The sequence below is a fragment of the Dendrobates tinctorius genome, unplaced genomic scaffold, assembly GCF_039654945.1.
Source record: "Dendrobates tinctorius isolate UK_male_01 unplaced genomic scaffold, ASM3965494v1 ptg000054l, whole genome shotgun sequence".
Classification (NCBI taxonomy): Eukaryota; Metazoa; Chordata; class Amphibia; order Anura; family Dendrobatidae; genus Dendrobates; species Dendrobates tinctorius.
This window is the reverse complement of record NW_027361722.1, coordinates 1,839,552-1,852,040: the sequence shown is the minus strand read 5'-3', so window position 1 is coordinate 1,852,040 and position 12,489 is coordinate 1,839,552. Positions and strand designations below refer to the sequence as shown.

General features: G+C 43.1%; 1 protein-coding gene across 8 annotated transcripts in view; it reads right to left on the bottom strand.

Annotated features, from left to right (window-relative positions):
- The window catches only part of STXBP5L (syntaxin binding protein 5L), a 340,555-nt gene that overhangs the window by 95,546 nt on the left and 232,520 nt on the right, over positions 1–12,489 (bottom strand). For 4 of the 8 annotated variants that reach the window (XM_073576992.1, XM_073576993.1, XM_073576995.1 and 1 more), the window contains exon 19: positions 4,533–4,604. The exons of the other annotated variants lie outside the window; for them this stretch is intronic. In XM_073576992.1, the coding sequence (XP_073433093.1) occupies positions 4,533–4,604 (72 nt within the window). The remainder of the gene's footprint in view (positions 1–4,532; positions 4,605–12,489) is intronic. 8 annotated transcript variants of the gene reach the window in all.

Sequence of the window (12,489 nt, the reverse complement as noted above, 5' to 3'; positions counted from 1 at the left end):
GCACCCTGTGCTCTTCACAGATGAAAGCAGGTTCACACTGAGCACATGTGACAGACGTGACAGACTCTGGAGACCACGTGGAGAGCGATCTGCCGCCTGCAACATCCTTCAGCATGACCGGTTTGGCAGTGGGTCAGTAATGGTGTGGGGTGGCATTTCTTTGGAGGGCCGCATAGTCATCCATGTGCTCGCCAGAGGTAGCCTGACTGCCATTAGGTACCGAAATGAGATCCTCAGACCCCCTGTGAGACCATATGCTGGTGAGGTTGGCCCTGGGTTCCTCCTAATGCAGGACAATGCCAGACCTCATGTGGCTGGAGTGTGTTAGCAGTTCCTGCAAGATGAAGGTTTTCAAGCTATGGACTGGCCCGTCCATTCCCCAGACCTGAATCTGATTGAACACATCTGGGACATCATGTCTTGCTCCATCCACCACAGACTGTCCAGGAGTTGGTGGATGCTTTAGTCCATGTTTGGGAGAAGATCCCTCAGGAGACCATCCGCCGCCTCATCGGGAGCATGTCCAGGCGTTGTAGGGAGGTCATACAGGCACGTGGAGGCCACACACGCTACTGGGCATCTTTTCCATGTCATGAGGCATTTCCACTGAAGTTGGATCAGCCTGTAGTTTGATTTTCCTCTTTGATTTTGAGTATCATTCCAAAACCAGACCTCCATGGGATATTCATTCTGATATACATTGATAATTGTTATGTTTTATTGTTCTGAACACATTCCTCTATGCAAGTAATAAAAATTTGCAACTGGAATATTTCATTCAGAGATATCTAGGATATGGTATTTTAGTGTTCCCTTTATTTGTTTGAGCAGTGTATATACAGTACATTACTCTCCCTATTGCTCCATATTAATAATGAAGGTAGATGAAGTGCTACCTCCATGTTTCTACCTGTGAATGAAGTATATACAAATAGAACAGCCCCCCAGTCTTACCCTGTAAATTATATGGGTATAGATAGTGCTGTTCACATCTCCTAATGTAAAAAAATTATGTAAATACAAGTAGTACACCCACCTTCTCTCAATGTAAATATTCTAGGCACAGACAGTACTGCCTCCCTGTTTCTACCTGATAATTATATAGCAACTAACTGCACTTCTTCAATGTCTCTCCTGTAAATTACATAGCAACAGATACCACACCTTTCTTGTAAATGATGCAGCAGCGAAAAGCACTCACCCTCTATCTCCTTTCTGCAAATTTATTTCCAGATAGTACTCTCTACCTGTCTCTCCCTGTAAATAACAAATTTACAGATAACACCCCCTTCCTGTCTCTTCTGTAAATGATGCAGCAACGAAAAGCACTCGTCTTCTGTCTCTTCCTGTAAATGAATTTCCAGATAGTACTGCCTTCCTGTATTTCAATGTAAATGAATTTCCAGATAGTACTGTCTGTCTGTCTCTTCCTGTAACTGGAGGTACAGATAGTACTATTGTGAAGGGTTAAAACTAAAATCAAAGCTGAAGTTTCATTTTCTCCATTCTCTGAAGGTTTCGTTTCTCCATTTTTGTTGCTGTAAGATACATTTTTTGTAATTGGGATGAAAAGTTCAGGCTGTCATGAAACAAGACTGTTCCTCATCAGGTACAAGATAAGGGACCCGGGAGTGTACTACTCTGAAGAATATGCCATTATACTACTTTCTATGCTACGTAAATACGGACATATATGCAGTTTCCGGTTTTCTTTCAATGTTATTGGCTTATAAAGTGAAATGATGCTATTAGTAGTTGAGAACTTTGCATAATTAAGCAAAATATTATAAAAGAAGTGACTAAAATAAACGGGTTTAGCGATCTCTTTGGATCGTCCCATACAGAGACAAGTCTCCGTTTGGTCATTTAAGTTGCTAGCAACACTCTGTGGAATAATTTGGAAATCACTGGATCAACCGTGAAGGGTTAATTTAACCCTCTCCCTATCACTATTTCCTATTTCTTCCTGTAAATGCGGGTGTGTTTATACTGTCGTACTGTCTTCCTGTATCTCCTTGTAAATTAAGTAGGTGCAAATTGTACTTTCTCCTTGTTTCTTTCAGTAAGGGATGAAAGTTCAGATAGTGCTGTCTCCTTGTCTCTTACTGTAAATGAAGGTGCAGATAATATTATTCTCCCTGACTCTTCCTGTAAATTATGCAGGTGCAGATTCTACTATTCCACTGTGTCTTTATGTAAGTGATGTAGGTACAGATAGTACTGTCTCCTTGTCTCTTATTGTAAATCAGGGATGTCAAACTCAAATATACAGAGGGCCAAAATTAAGAACTTGAACAAAGTTGTGGGCCAACCTTGATATTTATTCAAAAATGTCTACAATTGAGGAAGTTTTTTCTTATCATCACATACACAGATGAACCTTTTCATATGGAAACAAACTTAAAGGGGTTGTCCACTGAACAAAGTACATTTAAATTAACAGATCTTAAGAGTCTGATCACATGAGCACTGGGTATTTCCTCATGTGCAGGAGCATACATAGAAATAATGGGCCCCATGGCCGAAGTTATAGTAATTAGAACCTACCCAGCCTCTAAAAAAAACCCTTAATATTTGGTGAGGTCACAGAAGAGCATATCTCACAACTTTTGCAGCCGTTACAAAGTAATTTTAGTCCTATTGAAGCACCTAGATTGCCCTTTCATTGCCCCCATAAAGTATTATGCCAACAAACGTGCCCTCCACAGTACTCACTACTCACACAATATAATGACCCTACTGCACTCCCCAAACACCATCAGCAAAATATGGTGACTCCAAACACACTATGATGCCCCAACTGTGATCCCCACGTAGCCCTCCACACAGTATAATGGGCCCCATAGTCTTCCATACAGTATAATGGTCACCACATATTCCTCCATACAAAATAATGGGCCTATATATTCCTCCATACAGAATAATGGGCCCACATAATCCTCCATAAAGAATAATGGGCCCACATAGTCCTCCATACAGAACAATGGGCCACATATTCGTCCTTCCAGTATAATGGGACCCAAGTAGTCCTCCATACAGAACAATGGGCCACATAGTCCTCCATACAGAATAATGGGCCCCACTCAGTCCTTCATAAAAATAATGGACCCCACACAGTCTCCATACAGATCAATGGGCCCCACTCAGTCCTCCCTACAGAAAAAATGGGTACCACGCAGTCTTCCATACAGAATAAAGGGCACCACACAGTACTTCATACAGAATAATGGACCCCACATATTCCAATATACAGAATAATGGGCCCCACGTAGTCCTCCATACAGAATAAAGTCACACATAGGCCTCCATAAAGTACAATGGCCCCACATAGTCCTCCACACATCATAATGGGCCCATATAGTCTTCCATAGAGTATAATGGGCCCCATATAGTCTTCCATACAGTATAATGGGCCCCACATAGTCCTCCATGCAGAATAATTGGCACCATATAGTCCTCCATACAGTTTAATGGCCCCAAATAGTACAACATACAATATAATGGGCCCTACATAGTTATTCATACAGTATAAAGGGCCCGATATAGTCATTCATACAGTATAATGGCCCTACATAGTCTTCTATAGCGTATAAAGGCCCCACATAGCACTCCATACAGTATTATGGTCCCAAATAGTACTCCATACAATATAATGGGCCCTACATAATCTTGCATACAGTATAAAGGGCGCTATATAGTCCTTCATACAATGTAATGGCCCCAGACAGTAGTATTTTACTGCCTCTTCCTGTAAATGAAGGTGTGTATAGGACTGTCTCCCTCTTTCTTCCTGTAAATTATATAGGTGCAAATAGTACTTTCTCCTTGTATCTTTCTGTAAGTGATGAAAGCGCAGATAGTGCTGTATCCTTGTCTCTTACTATAAATGAAGGTGCAGATAGTACTGTCTCCCTGATTCTTCTTGTAAATGATATAGGTGCAGGCAGTACTGTATTCCTGACTCTTTATATAAGTGATGTAGGTGCAGATAGTACTCTCTCCCTGTTTCTATCTGTAAATGATGAAACATGTATATGCAGTCTATTCTACCGATTAAAGTTCACTGCACTCTGTAAACGTATGTCTAAATCTTGGAAGCTTGACATTTCAACCCTACTAAAGTCTTTATCGAAATGCTGCTGGAGTACTAACGCCGAGGGAACACGGAAAGTGCAAGTATTTGCTTGCTGTCAGTGAATGAGGACATTCCTGAGGGTGAAAGCTTGCCAAGTTGCTGCTAAAAATTGTATCAAATCCACAAAGACATCTGTAAACTAAACACACAAGTGTGAGAATGTCTCTCCTGACCTACAATGTATCAGGCTTGGCAAAGTGTTCTGTCCACGCTGTGTATCTCACAGAGGCCGGTGGAGATTAGACACAACTGTAGCAAATATTCAGGATCAGGAATCTGCTCTACAGGAATGGAATCAACAATGACAAACCCCGACATGCAGGTGTAATGTGTTCATGACAACCAAGGAGAGAGGAGCAAGGGACGAGCGCCACACCCGCAGCCCAGGGGAACTTACTCTGATAAGAAGTACGGATCCGTTTCGTAATATCGGGGTAAAAATTAGACAGGCCACGCATGCAAAAGTTGTCTGTGGAACATGCCAGCGCATCAGCAGATCAGCAGCAGCAGGCAGAGAAAAGAAAGGAAAAAAAAACAGTCTGCGGTGAAAGAAAGTGATATTCATGGCGGCTGAAGTGATCCTCACCATCCCCACATCAACCAATCATGTCAGCACGTGGAGAACAGAGGAGGACGGATGGGAAACGATGCCGTACACCAGATCACAGATTCAGGAGAAAAGCCAAGACAGTCAAAGACATGAACAGCGGCTGTCAAAAGAGGTTTACACAAGGGTGAGTCAAAATTACCCAACTCTGGATGACTGATTCACTTCAATCGACTTTTAGAAATCACAGATACTTTATTTTTCCAAGTAATCCTTCGGCTTCACAATACACTTCATCCATCACACTTTCGTATTCCCTCATAAAATATATTTCAGGATGATCTGCGAGCCACAAATGCTCCAGTGTCTTCACCTCTTCATGAATTGGAAATCTTCTCCCTTGAAGCTTCTTACAAGTAACATGATACAAAGTCAGTCGTCTGTCTGGCAGAATCAGGTCACGTGCCGGGCGACGCAGTCATCAGTTTTGGCCGGGCGTCTGGCTGTTTCTTAATGGCTGACACTTGTGCGTCATTCCTTCTCTATCCGTTCACATACACTTCTTTATGACAAAACAATTTCTTCTTATTGTTCACAAAGTCTTCAATAAGCAAAACCCCTCAAACACCGAAAAATGAATCCTGCACACTGCTCTTCTTTTCTGTAAATCACAAGTTGAGGCGACCATTGTTTCCCCACCGCAGTCACCGATGAACTGATGGAAAATGTTCAAACCTGCACAGCGGAGACCGCGGACTCATCAGAGAAAGGCAGATAACGGTGCGGACAGCAAGGTATAATATAACCCGAGAGTGGGAAATTATTGAGTCACCCTCGTATAATTCTCCTAGAAAACTCCCAGCGGACAAAGCACAAAGAGACGTCAAGCAGGGTTACAAGAAGAGGGGGTCCACAGAGAACACACATAGCGTGACCCCCATGAGCCCACATAACATAAAACATAAAGAAGGTCTACTTCTAAAAATGCAGTCACTTTTAAATACATGATTTCTAATTCATGGATCCTGAGTTACATCCTGTATTATACTCCAGAGCTGCACTCACTATTCTGCTGGTGCAGTCACTGTGTACATACATTACATTACTGATCCTGAGTTACAGCCTGTATTATACCCCTGAGCTGCACTCACTATTCTGCTGGTGCAGTCACTGTGTACATACATTACATTACTGATCCTGAGTTACATCCTGTATTATACTCCAGAGCTGCACTCACTATTCTGCTGGTGCAGTCACTGTGTACATACATTACTGATCCTGAGTTACATCCTGTATTATACTCCAGAGCTGCACTCACTATTCTGCTGGAGCAGTCACTGGGTACATACATTACATTACTGATCCTGAGTTACATCCTGTATTATACTCCAGAGCTGCACTCCCTATTCTGCTGGTGCAGTCACTGTGTACATACATTACATTACTGATCCTGAGTTACATCCTGTATTATACTTCAGAGCTGCACTTACTATTCTGCTGGTGCAGTGTCACTGTGTACATACATTACATTACTGATCCTGAGTTACCTCATGTATTATACCCCAGAGCCGCACTCACTATTCTGCTGGTGCAGTCACTGTGTACATACATTACTGATCCTGAGTTACATCCTGTATTATACTCCAGAGCTGCACTCACTATTCTGCTGGAGCAGTCACTGTGTACACACATTACATTACTGTTCCAGAGTTACATCCTGTATTATACTCCAGAGTTGCACTCACTATTCTGCTGGTGCAGTCACTGTGCACACACATTACATTACTGATCCTGAGTTACATCCTGTATTATACTCCAGAGCTGCACTCACTATTCTGCTGGTGCAGTCACTGTGTACATACATTACACTACTGATCCTGAGTTACCTCCTGTACTATACCCCTGAGCTGCACTCACTATTCTGCTGGTGCAGTCACTGTGTACATACATTACATTACTGATCCTGAGTTACATCCTGTATTATACCCCAGAGCTGCACTCACTATTCTGCTGGTGCAGTCACTGTGTAAATACATTACTGATCCTGAGTTACATCCTGTATTATACTCCAGAGCTGCGCTCACTATTCTGCTGGTGCAGTCACTGTGTACATACATTACATTACTGATCCTGAGTTACATCCTGTATTATACTCCAGAGCTGCGCTCACTATTCTGCTGGTGCAGTCACTGTGTACACACATTACATTACTGATCCTGAGATACATCCTGTATTATACCCCAGAGCTGCATTCACTATTCTGCTGGTGCAGTCACTGTGTACATACATTACATTACTGATCCTGAGTTACCTCCTGTATTATACCCCAGAGCTGCACTCACTATTCTGCTGGTGCAGTCACTGTGTACATACATCACATTACTGATCCTGAGTTACCTCCTGTATTATACTCCAGAGCTGCGCTCACTATTCTGCTGGTACAGTCACTGTGTACATACATTACATTACTGATCCTGAGTTACATCCTGTATTATACTCCAGAGCTGCGCTCACTATTCTGCTGGTACAGTCACTGTGTACATACATTACATTACTGATCCTGAGTTACCTCCTGTATTATACTCCAGAGCTGCACTCACTACTGTGCATCTGCTGTACATGCTCCATCCGGCAGCAGCACATTTTGCTCAATATATACAGCCCTGGCAGAAATGAAGAGACCGCGGCACAATGTTCAGTTTGTCTGATTTTTCTCTTTATATTTTTGATTAAAATGTAAATTGCTCTTTTATTCTATAAACTTCTGACCACATGTCTCCGAATTTCCAAGTACTAGATTTTGTATTTATTTTTAGAAAATGAGAAATGGTCAAAATAACAAAAAATGCAGACCTCAAATAATGCTAAGGAACCAAGTTCATAATCATTTACAACCCCTGGCAAAAATGATGGAATCAGCGGCCTTGGAGGATGTTCATTCAGTTGTTTCATTTTGTAGAAAAAAGCCGATCACAGACCTGGCACAAAACTGAAGTCATTTCAAATGGCGACTTTCTGGCTTTAAGAAACACTAAAAGAAATCAAGAACATAAAATGTGGCAATCAGTAATGGTTACTTTTTTAGACCAAGCATAGGGGAAAAATTATGGAATCATGAAAAACAAACAAACAAAAAAACCCTCCAGCCCATCACTAGTACTTTGTTGCGCCACCTCTGGCTTTTCTAACAGCTCGCAGTCTCTGAGGCCTGGACTTAATGAGTGTCACACAGCGCTCTCGATCAATCTGACTCCAACCTTCTCTGGTTGCTGTTGCCAGATCAGCTCTGCAGGTCGGAGCCTTGTCATCGACCATTTTCTTCAACTTCCACCAAAGATTTTCCATTGGATTGAGATCCGGACTATTTGCAGGCCATGACATTGACCTCATGTGTCTTTTTTCAAGGAATGTTTGCACAGTTTTTGCTCTATGGCAGGATGCATTATCATCTTGAAAATGATTTCATTATCCCGTAACATCCTTTCAATTGATGGGATAAGAAAAGTGTCCTTCATATCAGCATAAACTTGAGCTTTTATTGAAGATGTAACGACAGCCATCTCCCCAGTGCCTTTACCTGACATGCAGCCCCATATCATCAATGACTGTGGAAATTTGCATGTTCTCTTCAGGCAGTCATCTTTATAAATCTCATTGGAACAGCAGCAAACAAAAGTTCCAGCATCATCACCTTGTCCAATGCAGATTCATCCAGTCATCCACAGTCCACGACTGCTTTTCCTTAGCCCATTGTAACCTTGCTTTTTTTCTGTTTAGGTGTTAATGATGGCTTTCGTTTAGCTTTTCTGTATGTAAATTCCATTTACTTTAGGCGGTTTCTTACTGTCCGGTCACAGACGTTGACTCCAGTTTCCTCCCATTCGTTCCTCATTTGTTTTGTTGTGCATTTCCTGTTTTGGAGACATATTGCTTTAAGTTACCGGTCTAGACGCTTTGATGTCTTCCTTGGTCTAACAGTATGTTTGCCTTTAACAACCTTCCCATGTTGTTTGTATTTGGTCCAGATTTTAGACACAGCTGACTGTGAACAACCAACATCTTTTGCAACATTGCGTGATGATTTACCCTCTTTTAAGGGTTTGATAATCCTCTCCTTTGTTTCAATTGACATCTCTCGTGTTGGAGCCATGATTCATGTCAGTCCACTTGGTGCAACAGCTCTCCAAGGTGTGATCACTCCTTTTTAGATGCAGACTAACAAGCAGATATAATTTGATGCAGGTGTTAGTTTTGGGAATGAAAATTTACAGGGTGATTCCATAATTTTTTCCTCAGAATTGAGTGACTCCATAATTTTTTCCCTCTGCTTGGTTTAAAAAAGTAACCATTACTGACTGCCACATTTTTTGTTCTTGATTTCTTTTAGTGTTTCTTAAAGCCAGAAAGTTGCCATCTGAAATGACTTTAGTTTTGTGCCATGTCTGTGATCGGCTTTTTCTCTACAAAATTAAACAACCGAATGAACATCCTCCAAGGGCGGTGATTCCATAATTTGCCAGGGGTTGTAGAAAGAACAATACTAATGTTTTACCTCAGGAAGAGTTCAGAAATCAATATTTTGTGGAATCCCCATGATTGTTAATCCCAGCTTTCCTGCATCTTGGCTGCTTTCCTCCAGTCTCTCACACGGCTTTTGGGTGACCTTATCCCTCTATTGGTACACATATGTAAGCAGTTCTTCTTTGTGTGATGGCTTGTGACTCTCCATCTTTCTCTTGATTACATTCAGAGGTTTTCAATGAGGTTCAGGTCTGGAGATCGGGCTGGCCATGACAGGGATTTGATGTGGTGGTCCTTCATCCACACATTGATTGACCTAGCTGTGTGGCATGGCGCATTGTCCTCAGAGTTGGGGAACATTGCCTGAGCAGAAGGAATTAGCTGTTTTTCCAGGATAACCTTGTATGCGGCTTGATTCATAAGTTCTTCACAAAGATTAACCTGCCCAATTCCAGCCTTGCTGAAGCATCCCCAGATCATCACCGATCCTCCACCAAATTTCACAGTGGGTGCAGGATACTGTGGCTTGTACGCCTCTCCAGGTCTCCGTCTAACCATTAGATGACCAGGTGTTGGGCAAAGCTGAAAATTAGACTCATCAGAGAAGATTATCTTACTCCAGTCCTCTATGGTCCAATTCTTATGGTCTTTGGCAAACTTCAGCCTGGCTCTCCTTTGTTTATCAGTGATGAAAGGCTTTTTTATAGCTTTACATGACTTGAGCCTTGCCTCTAGAAGCCTGTTATGAACTGTTCTTGCCGTGCACTTCACCCCAGCTGCCATTTGCCATTCCTTTTGTAGGTCACTTGATGTTATCCTGCGGTTGCTGAGTGACATTCGAATAAGATGACGGTCATCCCTGTCAGTAGAGAGTCGTTTTCGCCCTCTTCCTGTGTGTAGCTTTGTTGTCCCCAATGTCTGCGGCTTGACCTTGTTGTAATGGACTGCCGTCTTAGACATTTTAACCCCTTCACGACCAATGACGCCACATAGGCGTCATGAAACCTGGTTCAAATCTGACCAGTGACGCCTCTGTGGCGTCATGACTTTAAAGCCCCCCTGCGGGTCGGGTGACCTAGGTCACTGAAAGGTCACCCGACCCGCAGATACAGGGGGCTTTGTAATTCACCAAAGGGGCGTGGCTTCGCCCCCACGTGGCTACGATCGCTCTGATTGGCTGTTAAAAGTGAAACAGCCAATCAGAGCGATAGTAATATTTCATGAATGAAAATTGATGAAATATTACAATCCAGCCATGTCCGACGCTGCTGTAGCATCGGACATGGCTGGAGACACCGATTCCACCCCCCCACCGGCGATCGCCCCCCCCGCAACTGAATGACAGCGGCGATCTGCCGCCGCTGTCATGATCTGCCCCCCTCCCATTCCCTCTGCTCCCCGCCAGCCTCCGATCCCCCCCTCACCCCCCCGGTACCTCCTGAGTCCCCCCGTCCCTCCCGGTGTCCCTCGGGTCCGGATGATGGGCGCCGCCATCTTAGAAAATGGCGGGCGCAGTGCGCCCGCCCGAATCTCCCGGCTGCAGATTCCATTCTTTCATTTTGATCACTCTCACAGTGATCAAAATGAAAGAAAAAGTAAATAAACCCCCCGATTATCACCCCCATAGGTAGGCAGAACTAATAAAATAAAGAAAATATTTTTATTTTTATTTTTCCATTAGGGTTAGGGTTGAAAAGAGGGTTAGGGCTAGGGTTGAAAAGAGGGTTAGGGATAGGGTTGAAAAGAGGGTTAGGGATAGGGTTGGAAAGAGGGTTAGGGTTGGAAAGAGGGTTTGGGTTAGGGTTGGAAAGAGGGTTAGGGTTGGAAAGAGGGTTAGGGTTGGAAAGAGGGTTAGGGTTGGAATTAGGGTTAGGGTTGGAATTAGGGTTGGGATTAAGGTTAGGGGTATGTTGGGGTTAGGGTTATGGTTAGGGTTGGAATTAGGGTTAGGGATGTGTTGGGGTTAGGGCTGTGGTTAGGGGTGTGTTGGGGTTAGGGCTGGAGTTAGAATTGAGGGGCTTCCACTGTCTAGGCACATCAGGGGGTCTCCAAACGCGACATGGTGCAACCATTGATTCCAGCCAATTTTGCCTTCAAAAAGTTAAACGGTGCTTCCTCCCTTCCAAGCCCCGACGTGTGCCCAAACAGTGGTTTACCCCAACATATGGGGTATCAGCGTACTCAGGAAAAATAGCACAACAACTTTGGGGGTCTAATTTCTCCTGGTACCCTTGGGAAAATAAAAAATTGGGGGCTAAAAAAATATTTTTGTGGAAAATTTTTTTTTTATTTTCACGTCTCTGCGTTATAAACTTCTGTGAAGCACTTGGGGGTCCAAAGTGCTCACCAGGCATCTAGATAAGTTACTTGGGAGGTCTAGTTTCCAAAATGGGGTCACTTGTGGGGGGTTCTATTGTTTAGGCACATCAGGGGCTCTGCAAACGTAATGACGACCGCAGACCATTCCATCAAAGTCTGCATTTCAAAACGCCACTACTTCCATTCCGAGCCCTTACGTGTGACCAAACAATAGTTCCCCCCCATATATGGGGCACCAGCGTACTCAGGACAAACTGTACAACAACTTTTGGGGTCCAATTTATCCTGCTACCCTTGTGAAAAAAAAATTGCTGGCTAAAAATCATTTTTTTTGAGGGGAAAAATTTTTTTTTTATTTTCACGGCTCTGCGTCATAAACTTTTGTGAAGCACTTGAGGGTTCAAGGTGCTCACCACACATCTAGATAAGTTCCTTAGGGGGTCTAGTTTCCAAAATGGGGTCATTTGTGGGGAGCTCCAATGTTTAGGCACACAGGGGCTCTCCAAACACGACATGGTGTCCGCTAACGATTGGAAGTAATTTGCATTTCAAAAAGTCAAATGGCGCTCCTTCCCTTCTGAGCCCTGCCGTGTGCCCAAACAGTGGTTCCCCCCCACATATGGTGTACCATCGTACTCAGGACAAACTGGACAACAAGATTTGTGGTCCAATTTCTCCTGTTACCCTTGTGAAAATTAAAAAGTGTGCTAAAAATCTTTTTTGAGGAAAAAAAATTATTTTTTATTTTCACTGCTCTGTGTTATAAACTTTTGTGAAGCACTTGGGGGTTCAAAGTGCTCCCTACACATCTAGATAAGTTCCTTAGCGGGTCTAGTTTCCAAAATGGGGTCACTTGTGGGGGAGCTCCAATGTTTAGGTACACAGGGGCTCTCCAAATGCGACATGGTGTCCGATAACGATTGGAGCTAATTTTCCATTCAAAAAGTCAAATGGTGCTCCTTGCCTT